Source organism: Homalodisca vitripennis, chromosome 8, assembly GCF_021130785.1.
Source record: "Homalodisca vitripennis isolate AUS2020 chromosome 8, UT_GWSS_2.1, whole genome shotgun sequence".
Lineage (NCBI taxonomy): Eukaryota > Metazoa > Arthropoda > Insecta > Hemiptera > Cicadellidae > Homalodisca > Homalodisca vitripennis.
In genome coordinates, this window is record NC_060214.1 from 1,725,282 (window position 1) to 1,739,948 (window position 14,667).

The window sequence follows — 14,667 nt, forward strand, 5'->3', positions numbered from 1 at the left end:
TTTCAGCTGTAAAACTTCCAACCAATCACATCCTCCCTTCCGGTAATATGGATTACGTGATGGCAACGTACGTGAATTATAGTACGAATTACTCCTTCGGACGAGGTCACAATACCTACACTAGACAATGTGCAGACATTTTGTGAACATCCTCATCCACTTGTGGGACAAAACGTTAATAGCGTTTCCACGAAAAATATTCTAGGTTTCTAATCCTTTTAAATTTACTATGATGACCTAATTTCGATTAACTAAAATTTATAAATTGGGAACTTCTTGTTACTACCAGAATTTACTCAGTATAATATAATTAATACTGTTTTTAATGTATTTATAACTTAATTTCTCCCGGTTGCTGCTGGATATCAATCAGTCACTTTTTAAGCAAAGACATAGTTCAACTGTCTACTCATAGACTGTTAGAGAATCATAGACTGTTAGAGGATCATAAACTGTTAGAGAATCATAGACTGTTAGATAAACATAGACTGTTAGAGATTCATAGCCTGTTAGAGGATCATAGACTGTTATAGAATCATAGACTGTTAGAGGATCATAGATTGTTAGAGAACCATAGGCTGTTAGAGAATCATAGACTGTTAGAGAATCATAGATTGTTAGAGAACCATAGGCTGTTAGAGAATCATAGACTGTTAGAGGATCATAGACTGTTAGAGAACCATAGGCTGTTAGAGAATCATAGACTGTTAGAGAATCATAGACTGTTAGAGAACCATAGGCTGTTAGAGGATCATAGACTGTTAGAGAACCATAGGCTGTTAGAGAATCATAGACTGTTAGAGAATCATAGATCGTTATAGAATCATAGGCTGTTAGAGGATCATAGACTGTTAGAGAATCATAGACTGTTATAGAATCATAGACCGTTAGAGGATCATAGACTGTTAGAGAACCATAGACTGTTAGAGAATCATAGACTGTTATAGAATCATAGACCGTTAGAGGATCATAGACTGTTAGAGAACCATAGGCTGTTAGAGAATCATTGAATGTTAGAGAATCATAGACTGTTATAGAATCATAGACTGTTAGAGGATCATAGACTGTTAGAGGATCATAGCCTGTTATAGAATCATAGACTGTTAGAGAACCATAGGCTGTTAGAGAATCACTGAATGTTAGAGAATCATAGACTGTTATAGAATCATAGACTGTTAGAGGATCATAGACTGTTAGAGAACCATAGGCTGTTAGAGAATCATAGACTGTTAGAGAATCATAGACTGTTAGAGAATCATAGATTGTTATAGAATCATAGGCTGTTAGAGGATCATAGACTGTTATAGAATCATAGACCGTTAGAGGATCATAGACTGTTAGAAAATCAAAGACTGTTAGAGAACCATAGGCTGTTAGAGAATCATAGACTGTTAGAGAATCATAGACTGTTAGAGAACCATAGGCTGTTAGAGAATCATAGACTGTTAGAGAATCATAGACTGTTATAGAATCATAGACTGTTAGAGGATCATAGACTGTTAGAGAACCATGGGCTGTTAGAGAATCATAGACTGTTATAGAATCATAGACTGTTAGAGAAACATAGACTGTTATAGAATCATAGACTGTTAGAGGATCATAGACTGTTAGAGAATCATAGATTGTTATAGAATCATAGGCTGTTAGAGGATCATAGACTGTTAGAGAATCATAGACTGTTATAGAATCATAGACCGTTAGAGAATCATAGACTGTTAGAGAATCATAGACTGTTAGAGAATCATAGATTGTTATAGAATCATAGGCTGTTAGAGGATCATAGACTGTTATAGAATCATAGACCGTTAGAGGATCATAGACTGTTAGAGAATCATAGACTGTTAGAGAACCATAGGCTGTTAGAGAATCATAGACTGTTATAGAATCATAGACCGTTAGAGGATCATAGACTGTTAGAGAACCATAGACTGTTAGAGAATCATAGACTGTTATAGAATCATAGACCGTTAGAGGATCATAGACTGTTAGAGAACCATAGGCTGTTAGAGAATCATTGAATGTTAGAGAATCATAGACTGTTATAGAATCATAGACTGTTAGAGGATCATAGACTGTTAGAGGATCATAGCCTGTTATAGAATCATAGACTGTTAGAGAACCATAGGCTGTTAGAGAATCACTGAATGTTAGAGAATCATAGACTGTTATAGAATCATAGACTGTTAGAGGATCATAGACTGTTAGAGAACCATAGGCTGTTAGAGAATCATAGACTGTTAGAGAATCATAGACTGTTAGAGAATCATAGATTGTTATAGAATCATAGGCTGTTAGAGGATCATAGACTGTTATAGAATCATAGACCGTTAGAGGATCATAGACTGTTAGAAAATCAAAGACTGTTAGAGAACCATAGGCTGTTAGAGAATCATAGACTGTTAGAGAATCATAGACTGTTAGAGAACCATAGGCTGTTAGAGAATCATAGACTGTTAGAGAATCATAGACTGTTATAGAATCATAGACTGTTAGAGGATCATAGACTGTTAGAGAACCATGGGCTGTTAGAGAATCATAGACTGTTATAGAATCATAGACTGTTAGAGAAACATAGACTGTTATAGAATCATAGACTGTTAGAGGATCATAGACTGTTAGAGAATCATAGATTGTTATAGAATCATAGGCTGTTAGAGGATCATAGACTGTTAGAGAATCATAGACTGTTATAGAATCATAGACCGTTAGAGAATCATAGACTGTTAGAGAATCATAGACTGTTAGAGAATCATAGATTGTTATAGAATCATAGGCTGTTAGAGGATCATAGACTGTTATAGAATCATAGACCGTTAGAGGATCATAGACTGTTAGAGAATCATAGACTGTTAGAGAACCATAGGCTGTTAGAGAATCATAGACTGTTAGAGAATCATAGACTGTTATAGAATCATAGACTGTTAGAGGATCATAGACTGTTAGAGAACCATAGGCTGTTAGAGAATCATAGACTGTTATAGAATCATAGACTGTTAGAGAATCATAGACTGTTATAGAATCATAGGCTGTTAGAGGATCATAGACTGTTAGAGAATCATAGATTGTTATAGAATCATAGGCTGTTAGAGGATCATAGACTGTTAGAGAATCATAGACTGTTATAGAATCATAGACCGTTAGAGAATCATAGACTGTTAGAGAATCATAGACTGTTAGAGAATCATAGATTGTTATAGAATCATAGGCTGTTAGAGGATCATAGACTGTTATAGAATCATAGACCGTTAGAGGGATCATAGACTGTTAGAAAATCAAAGACTGTTAGAGAACCATAGGCTGTTAGAGAATCATAGACTGTTAGAGAATCATAGACTGTTAGAGAACCATAGGCTGTTAGAGAATCATAGACTGTTAGAGAATCATAGACTGTTATAGAATCATAGACTGTTAGAGGATCATAGACTGTTAGAGAACCATAGGCTGTTAGAGAATCATAGACTGTTATAGAATCATAGACTGTTAGAGAATCATAGACTGTTATAGAATCATAGACTGTTAGAGGATCATAGACTGTTAGAGAATCATAGATTGTTATAGAATCATAGGCTGTTAGAGGATCATAGACTGTTAGAGAATCATAGACTGTTATAGAATCATAGACCGTTAGAGGATCATAGACTGTTAGAGAACCATAGACTGTTATAGAATCATAGACTGTTAGAGGATCATAGACTGTTAGAGAACCATAGGCTGTTAGAGAATCATAGACTGTTAGAGAATCATAGACTGTTAGAGAATCATATACTGTTATAGAATCATAGACTGTTAGAGGATCATAGACTGTTATAGAATCATAGACTGTTAGAGGATCATAGACTGTTAGAGAATCATAGACTGATCTTGAGTCATAGATTGTACGAGAATCATAGACTGTTATAGAGTCATAGACTTTACGAGAATCATAGACTGTTAGAGAATTAAAGGTAATACATAAATATGCAAGTTGTCTGTACGCCGAGTTAATTCATAGTCCAGCAGACAGTGAAATAGATAAACGTACATGACAACGTTGCTCTTAGATATTTGAACACAGCTGTCTACATCTAGACACATACAGGGTTTTAATTAAGTCCCGCGCGGGCTGTATTCCCGAACGATTACAGGTAGAGCAATAAAACTTGGTACATCATTACTGCATCTAAAAATAGATTTTAAGGTAGTTATTGACTCTTCACATCGTAAAATATTTTTGCCGAACTACTTGTAGACTATTTTCCATGTGACGTGAAGAATCTCTACTTTAAAAACTACTTCTTAAGTCCAGTATGCATTTACACAACTTGAGTCAAGACAAGAATATTAAACCATCTAGGTAGAATAGGATCTACATTTTAAATGTTTCCAAAATTAAATCAGCGTAATTCTTCTAAGGAGGTGAGCATTTTAAGGTTGGATTTGCCGCATTATACTCTATCAATAAAGACCTTCAACATGATGTACTCCTCAACCTATGCTTTTATTTAAGATTTATTTCTGATTCCTTGTGGGACATCCCCATGAAATGACAAAAAATGATAGTTATTTCAAAAAGTATATTTATAGGTGCAGCAATGATGTGTTAAGTTTTACTGCTTTACTTGTTACTTAGGTCGGGCATTGTCAAGCCTCCGTTGGAGTTTATTAACAGCCTGTCTTTATAATTACTTTTTACTTAATGATTTTATTTTTTTATTGGTGTATTTACTATTGTGGTTTACGCTATAAAGGGATAGCAGTACACACAATCCCTAGGTGCTATTTGGTTCTGATATATTAAAACCCCAAATCTTTCAACATCTTTTATCTGATTTCTTTTTCAAATTGTAAAACTATAGTATCATCTGCTTAATTTTATATCTTTGCTGATAAAATAATTCTTTTCCAATTTAGAGAAGGTGTATTCAACTTTTAATTGCAATACTCTATTTCAAACAAACCCAAATATCACCCATAAAGATTCAAACGCATATCCTATACAAGCACAATATCAGGTAAGACAGAATCATAACCACATGGTTATTTGCACTCATTTAAAAAATTACATTTAAAAATGGCTTGCTTTAAAAGGATGCGCATTAAGTAAATCCAAGTTAATGATCAAGATTACATAATTTGTGTAAAAGTATTGTTTTATATTTATGAATAAGTTATATTTATATCCATCCAACACATAGTAAATAAGTACGGTCATATACTATAAATCAATGTTTTTTCTTATTCTAAAGACAAAGAAAAATTGAAAGACAATATAGCTCACAGCCAGGCTAAGCAGGTTAAGTCGATTACGTTGTAATTTTTATTTTATCAAGTCAACGCCTCAGGGGCTTGTACTGTTTGTACTTTTTACTGTATATTTTATTTTATACTTATATAAAAAAATTGTATTCCGGAAAGATTATATTCAGTTTGTTTATCAGCATTGTTTGAATTTGCAGCATTGTACTCTATTCATAAAGATCTTTAACTTGATGGAATCCCAACGTATGCCTTCATTTAAGATTTATTTCTACCCATGAAATGACAAGAAATGTCATTTTTTGTCAAAAGATGTCATTCAATCAACGTAACATTTATTATTAGTACCTAAAGTATATGTTTGGATTTCAAGATTCCGAAGTGAGAAACAGAATTTCCTTCACCGTCTATTTTATGCTTGTAGCCTTACGACAGAACGCACTAAAATGGCCGACAATGAATGGTACAAGTTGTGTTGAGGTAGACAAGTTGGTAGCCCTGTTCACAGCTGGGCCGAGTATAATCCAGGGCATTCTTCACTTCCTTAAACCCGGGATATTTCACTCTGGAGTAATGGCTACACTGTTGTTAAAACCGCCCTCTTGCCTACTGACTAATTAAATTACTTTATTATCACTTACATTCCATTATATTAATTTCGAATAGTTTCCATGTACTTGTTGTTTATGTCTTGTAGTGAGTAAAAAATAGTATAGCATTATTGTTAAATTTGTCATTAGCTTAATTATAGCAGTATTTACTCGACGATGAATAAAATATTACTGCAAAACGAATGTATCTTACCAGTTTACAAGGAGGAAAAATAAATATACATGTATAATGCCAAACTTATCGTTATCTTATCCGAATGCTATTGGACTGTGAAGGAAACAGGATTTTCCGGACATTTTCCATCGTTCAGTGAAACAAGAAATCAGTAACCCTACGTTTTGAGATATGCAATCTGATCTCTTCTTCAGGTAAAGAACTAACCTAATAGATAATTACAAACTAAGATTTGTTTATTCTAACCTAGTTTGTAATTATGTATTAGGTTAGTTCTTTACCTGAAGAAGAGATCAGATTGCAGATCTTGAAACGTAAGTGTTACTGATTCTTGTTTCACTGAACGATGGCAAATGTCCTGAAAAATCCTGTTTCCTTCACAATCCTTCCATTGTCAAAAATAACCTTCAAACAAAGAAGCTATTGGACTTTTCGGTTCTTCATATTTCATTTCTGCTCCGGTTTTTTATAGCTCTCAAATGAAAGAATGTAAATTTGATGATGAATGTGACAGAACTAATTTATTAGTGAATCTAGTTTTATTTTTAAAATTCGTTTACCTTCTGCTGAAATGGTTCTTGACTCAAAAATGTGAATCCTCTTGAACTATTGACAGCTCTCTGGTTGTGAATCATGTTGATGTTCTACTATCGTGTTTCATGTTCCCTATAATGGGATAGAAATAAATAATACATTTCTTGAAATCTCTTGAAATTACATTTGTATTCACTGCAGCTGAGGACTGCCGATGGCCAGGCGGTCTAAGACATCGGTCTTTGAATCTGAGTTAGAGATAGCGCGGGTTCAAATCCTCTCTGTACCGTTGCACTGTCATCAGTACAATCAACCTTGTACTGTATCGACTCTCCCCCTTATTCTGTTTGGTAAGATCCTCGCACAGGCCAGTGGCCCATGAGGTGGGCAGAATGAGGCTTATAGGGACCAGCCTCTCCTTGAAAATATTATTTGTTTAAGAACAAAGTAAGAACAAGTTTTTGTGAGACCTAACAGGAACTAACGAAGAACTAACAATAAATATTCCGAGTGCGTGCTTATATTTATTTAATTTGTGTAGGCTAGGTATTTTTCATACTGTGAAGTTGGCCATTAATTGAAGCCTGTAAAATGGTTAATATTACTGATATATTAATTTTCTCGTGAGACCTAACGACTAACTAACGAGGAAACTAACGATGTATACTTAGAAAATCTAATTATAACGATTTAATCTGGGTAAGCTACTTTTCATTGTGGGAAGTTAGTACACCCATTGAATTAAGGCGGTAAAGTCGTTAATATTGTGGAAATAACGGAATTTTCGTGAGAATTAACAGAAATTAACGAAGAGTATGAAAAAATGTGGGTAAGCTATTTTGGGTATGTCAACTTATACCCTACAATAAAAGTTGCAAAATTGCATTAAAAATAAATACCATATACCAAATAATTTGCCAAGATGATCGAGTATGTTAATTGGAGATTAATACCTCAACAACATAAATATTGAGTCGGTGTTTGAGAATCTCTATTTTGCATCCCTTAACAAATAATCAAACAGTAATGGGGGTGAAAAGGGCACCGTTATGCGATGACTTTAAAGAAAATAGATAGTAATAAATTTTTTGATCCCATGTAAATACAAAATTGTAGGCGTCACTTGGAGGCAAACTTGTTAGTGGAAAGGGAAAAAAACTATCCAAACTTTGGAACAATAAAATTATTGAAAATATCCAATTTAAAAGGAATCATATACAATTGAAAACCTATTTATACATTTAACTAAGCTCTTCAAAGCTATGTACTAATTACAGAAATATAATTAGGGTAGTTTTACCACTTTCAAACAAATTATATTACAAAATAGTATGTTATTAGTACTTCTTTATAATTCTGATATGATATACTTTATCAATCAGTAATTTGCAAAGAATAGCTCTTAAAATAACCCAAAATATTACATTTACCGTTCAATTATTATCGTATTTTAAAGGTGTGATGCTGCCAGTGTTAAGTGGTACTGTGAGGGGGTTGTGAGGTTGTTATGGGAGTGTGCTGTATAAAAGGAATTTTAGGGTGTCCTTCTCCCGCCAAATATTTACAGGCGATACTCTTTTATTAGATTGGCCATCTCACCGTATTGACTCAGCTTCCCTGTCCCATCGCTTTAAAAATCCACAGAGATTATAGGTTGAATGCTATTTCAAAAATACTGTTTTTGAATCTCAATAAAAATTTGGTTAGGAGTGCGGTGCCCTTTGTTGCCTACGAGCCGAGAGAAAATTTGAATGAACGAATATGAATTTATTCCTTCCATTATTTTACATAGTTTTATGTACACAATATCAATTTGGCTCGGAATTTCCAGCCATCGAATCAAGATGGCTAGCACAAAACGAAGTTGACAAAACAACGTCTCTTACAGTCTAAATAAATTTAAATTCTAGCGGTCCACTGCAGTCTTCACAACGAAATAAAAATAACATACAAATAAAAAACTAATACTAAAATACACGCAACGAAACATTATTACAAACCCAAGAAATTACGTATTCTACAATACAATTAATACATTTTTGTGTATAGTATGAATTTAAGATATAGTAGTACAAAATATAAAACAAAAAAATAATTGCATTCAGGTTTCCTGAAAGCATTCAAACTTCAGTGCAGAATCTCAAAAAACCTCCGTGCCTTCTTTTTTTCGTAGCCATCTTTTAACTTCTTTTTTGAAAAATTTTAAGGTTTTGGAGTTTTTAATGCTGTAGGATAACATGTTAAAAATCTTTGGACCTATAAAAATAAAGGTTTTTCTAAACATAGTTTTATTGATTTTTGGTCATATGTAAGCAGAGTTGGTAACAGCACGAGTGTAGAGTTGAAATTGTTTATTTCCATCATTTCCACTTCGGATGTAGAATATTTTCAAAATTTATAGAAGATAAATATTTGTAGATGATTTAATAAATCTATGTACGCGTCAGACAGTTAGTTCTTAGTGTATCAAGGTAAAACATGTGATCGGTGGAAAAAATTGTCATTTCGTATTTTTAACCCTTTTGATACCGTAATATTTCGACCTCTGGCAAAACAGGCGCTGCTGACAGTCGGTTTCCTTTCTAGGAGAAATTTCTCTATCGATTTAATGAACCAGGTTGTGTCTTTAAGTAAATTATCACTCATCCCCTAGGAAAGTATTTATTTGGCTATGATTTCCTTTCCGTAATTGTACAGGGTATTTCATAAGATTCAAATCGATTGAAAGAAAACGGATTATTGTTCAATAATGAACAATAAAACAATCAGGGGGTAATTTTTTTCTGTTTCCCATAAAATCCAACCCAGAAAGCGTTTACATTTCTTTCACTATGTTTTTTAGTTCTGCACGACTTGCCAAAATCAATAGGCTTACCTTTCCTATCCAGTAAATGTCCTAGGTCTGGCCGTAGGATGGCGCTGTGAATTGTGCTTCAGGGAGACTTCTGTGTGTTTGTTTATGTTTTACAGTTAGAAAGCTGCAAAAACTGTAGATAACAGTTCTGAGAATCGCGTGTTTCAGTTTTGGCAACACTGAGAATGTTTGCAACATTGGCATCGCTCCAGATCATCAATGACGTCATTTTAAAAATAACCTGAAACGATGATTGCGTTAAACACTTTCCGCGTCGAAAATTCGAATGTGTTCGCAATAATTTTTCATTTCCGCTAGCTGATGAAGTGATGAGTTTCAATCGAAGTGGAAGTGCATATCAGGCCTCCCAACTGGTTTTCAAATTTCTAAAAAAATAATTATATTAAACTCATGAAATTTAAGCCACTTATATTGTATTGGATGCATTTGCGATATGGATTTAAACAGACTACCTGCCTTGCCAATGTATAATTTTTATTTAATGCGTTGTTAATACATTAACAGTTTTATTCTATTGGTATGCAGTAGTAATTTGCAAAATAAAGTGTTTCTATTATGTTCCACAGCATTTACGTACTTTAGGAGGAGTATATTTTTGTGGGCGATGTTACACAATTTTAAATAGAACAATATACACCTAATGTTCTATTTACAAGTAATGTATAATCATAGTATCAGACATAAAACGAAGAATGCAGTTTTCCTTTTAAGAAAAACTGAAGAAAGATATGAAAAGTTAAGTTCAAAATTTAATTTATTTGCATGTGCTTATGTGCTAAAATTTGAAGGTTTTTTTCTTTGAAACTGTTTTATCGTTACTTGTATAGTTATGGGGTGATAACCCTAACTCTAAACTCTAAAGAACTAAGCTCGTAAATATGGTTCTTTTTCATGCTGGATAAAGTGTTATTGTATACAGAAATGGTACGTATGTCTCATTTAGCTCTGCATATCAAGGTCAAGCGATATATTTTTGTAATTAAATATTACTTTAAAAAGTCCAAAATACAGGTAAACAAGTGTCAAAACCTACTAGTTTCATACATTTTTTTTTTAATTTTAATATTTCCTAAGTTGTGAACCATAATACTGCTTATGAAATATTTTCTGTTATTATTAATTAGTTTATGCACTAATACTAGATTATTTGCTAGTGCTTTTTTTAGTATAGATTTTTAGTGACTAACCTTGTTTCGTCTTCTCCTAAATATTATATAATATTATTATAATATTGTTAAAAAGTTTTCTAATTGCAACGTTTTTAAACAAAAACATGGTATAGGGCTTTTTAGTTTCGATTGTATGTATGCGTTTGTATGCATGTTTTTTCTTAACTTTTTATCAACATTTTTGTTGTATAATAGTTAGCTATATAGCTGTTAGCTATATATTAGTTTATCTTTTAATATTTCCTAAGTTGTAAACCATAATACTGCTTATGAAATATTTTCTTTCGTTATTAATTAGTTTACGTACTAATACTAGATTACTTGCTAGTATTTTTTTGTATTGTAGATATTTTAGTGAACCTTGTTTCGCCTACAAAAACATGGTATAGTGCTGTTTAGTTTGTATTGTATGGATGCATGTTTTTTTCTTAACATTTTATCAATATTTTTTTTTTGTAATAACTGTTTAAGTTTACAAAACCTGTAATTCTGTCAATACAATCACATAAATAATATTTGAACACTTATACAACTATAAATATTAATACACGAGAGACATTTCAAGTGTTTCGAAGTGGCGAACTGAAGCGTGACTTACTCAATGTAAAGCTCCGAAGAGTGACTTACTCAATCTAAAGCTCCGGTATAAATTTCAACTGTTCAAAGCCGTCCTCCAGCGCAAATTCAGACCACGTGACTCTCGATCGACTGTTAACAGGAGATAACAAACTGGACAAGTTACTTCCAATCGACTGCCTGGCGGGGGGGGGGGGGGAGAGTGTTTGTTGGGTTTGCATGTATTGCGATAGGCCTGTCAGGTTTTAAGTGACGTGTTGTCATTTTTTTATGTATCGTGTACACCTGAAAAGTACAGCCAGAAGAATGTGTATTATTAGTCCAGGAGGCGGGAGCTAATTCCATTGAATAAGAAGAAGAGGAAAAAGAAAGAAATTTTATTCCATAACACACAGCTTTACACTCAATCCACTTAATAACAAAAAATATACTATTATTAAAAACTAAAAGTAATAACGTTAACATGTTAATGTTACAACAATGGGTTAAAAGTGCAACAATGTGCTAGGATAGGTACCTACTTAGCACACAAACTGTTCTTTTTAAGAAACAAATCAATGTCAGCTACGCTAGTTTTAATGGCGAACCCAAAATGAGAGCGTATAGAAAGAGTTAAACAATAATTCAACACCAGTTTTTGTCTCAGATTATATTTACCTTAGCTTGATGCACTCAAAACTCGTTACTAAGAGACTAAGACATCACTTTAATGTCTGTTTACGGTTAGATAAGTGACGATAGGCTGTGAGTTTGTCATTTCGGTTCCACTTGCCAAAATACCAATTACTAGATTTATATCTAGTTCAAAAATTGAACACTTGGCATCATGTTTTAATTCTCTGTATGTATTGCGTTGGAACATTTAAAATTAAATACAAAGGATAATTTCAGTTTGTGCTGATTTCGATCTAGTAGATAAAAGTTATACGCAACTACAAAATTAATAAATCATTTCTGTGTGGCTGTTTTATATACATTGCTGTCTACGTTATAAGAGTTAAATTGGGAAATTGTAAAAAGTATTAAAATGTTTCTACCTGAAGTTAAGTCTTTTGGGTTTTTTTGGTGGCTCCTGCTACTTCCCGTAATAATTATACGCATTTATTGTGATTCACTGCGTGACTTTAATCAGTTTTAAGATCTAATCATGGCTTCTATAATGATAGACTTGAATTTCTTTCCACCCATCTTTCACCACGTGGACACGTTTGGTTAAGTAAAATTATTTAAAGTATATATTAATTGCAAATTATTAAACTTTGGCCTCAAATAGAGTACAAAATTGTGATACTATTCAAGGAAATTGTAAGAATATTTTTATTCACTTGTATAGATTTGCTTAGTTCAATTAAAGGCATTTAATTTAATATCGTGAAGTAAATTGTATAGGTAGCACGTTTAAATCTCACAGACACATTTCATATTACGTTGATTTCATATTAAAGCATATAATTAAATGATTTCCCCTTACAATTTTTTGCTTCATTTACTTGTAATCTTACTCCGATCCTTCCTTTTATGTTTTGGTAACTATTCCATAATAGTATTATACGGATCAGGCACAAATTTGGAATCAGGAGGTGCTTTATGTCTGTGGAAGTTTGCAATATCCAACGGTTGTAAAGGTTTTAGGATTCTTAAAACGTAGTTATTATGCATTTGCGTAAGATGTCTTTGAACTTGCAGTTAAAGTGTTTTAAACATGCGGACGTTTGCAATATCCAACGGTTGTACAGGTTGTAGGATTCTTAAAAACGTAGTTATTACAATGCATTTCTAAGATGTCTTTGAACTTGCAGTTAAAGTGTTTTAAACATGCAGACGTTTGTAATATCCAGTACGCTATTGTACAGTCGGTTTTAAGGATTCTTAAAACGTAGTTATTATGCATTTGCGTAAGATGTCTTTGAACTTGCAGTTAAAGTGTTTTATAAACATGCAGACGTTTGTAATATCCAACGGTTGTACAGGTTTTAGGATTCTTAAAACGTAGTTATTATGCATTTGCGTAAGATGTCTTTGAACTTGCAGTTAAAGTGTTCTTAAACATGCAGGACGTTTGTAATATCCAACGGTTGTACAGGTTTTAGGATTCTTAAAACGTAGTTATTATGCATTTGCGTAAGATGTCTTTGAACTTGCAGTTAAAGTGTTTTAAACATGCAGGACGTTTGTAATATCCAACGGTTGTACAGGTTTTAAGGATTCTATAAAACGTAGTTATTATGCATTTGCGTAAGATGTCTTTGAACTTGCAGTTTAAAGTGTTTTAAACATGCAGACGTTTTTAATATCCAACGGTTGTACAGGTTTTAGGATTCTTAAAACGTAGTTATTATGCATTTGCGTAAGATGTCTTTGAACTTGCAGTTAAAGTGTTTTAAATTACATGCGGACGTTTGTAATATCCAAACGGTTGTACAGGTTTTAGGATTCTTAAAACGTAGTTACTATGCAATTGCGTAAGATGTCTTTGAACTTGCAGTTAAAGTGTTTTAAACATGCGGACGTTTGCAATATCCAACGGTTTGTACAGGTTTTAGGATTCTTAAAACGTAGTTATTATGCAATTGCGTAAGATGTCTTTGAACTTGCAGTTAAAGTGTTTTAAAACATGCAGACGTTTGTAATATCCAACGGTTGTACAGGTTTTAGGATTCTTAAAACGTAGTTATTATGCATTTGCGTAAGATGTCTTTGAACTTGCAGTTAAAGTGTTTTAAACATGCAGACGTTTGTAATATCCAACGGTTGTACAGGTTTTAGGATTCTTAAAACGTAGTTATTATGCATTTGCGTAAGATGTCTTTGAAACTTGCAGTTAAAGTGTTTTTAACATGCGGACGTTTGTAATATCCAACGGTTGTACAGGTTTTAGGATTCTTAAAACGTAGTTACTATGCAATTGCGTAAGATGTCTTTGAACTTGCAGTTAAAGTGTTTTAAAACATGCGGACGTTTGCAATATCCAACTGTTGTACAGGTTTTAGGATTCTTAAAACGTAGTTATTATGCAATTGCGTAAGATGTCTTTGAACTTGCAGTTAAAGTGTTTTAAAGATGCGGACTTTTGCAATATCCAACGGTTGTGTTGCAAATATTCTTAATACATAATTACAATGCCAATGTCTAAGATTTATATAAACTTACAGTCGAAGTGCTTTAAATTTAACTCGCTATTATTATGCCAGTAACTTAAGATGTCTATAAATGTACAGTCGAAGTGCTCTAAATGAAATATTCTTAACTCGCTATTATTATGCTATTGCTTAATATGTCTATAAACATGCAGTCGAAGCGCTTTAAATTAAATTGTACTTAACTCGCTATTATTATATCAGTGCTTAAGATGTCTACAAAATTACAGTCAAAGTGCTTAAAATTAAATGTTCTTAACTCGCCATTATTAAGCCAGTGCTTAAGATGTCTACAAACTTACAGTTGAAGTGCTTTAAATTAAATATTCTTAACTCAATATTATTATGCCAGTGC

General features: G+C 32.9%; 1 protein-coding gene across 1 annotated transcript; it reads right to left on the reverse strand.

Moving 5' to 3' along the window:
- Positions 1-405: 405 nt before the first annotated feature.
- Positions 406-3,258, reverse strand: LOC124367180. The gene has a single exon (XM_046823830.1). It carries the CDS (start codon positions 3,256-3,258, stop codon positions 406-408), a length of 2,853 nt encoding a protein of 950 aa, XP_046679786.1.
- Between the last annotated feature and the right edge of the window lie 11,409 nt (positions 3,259-14,667).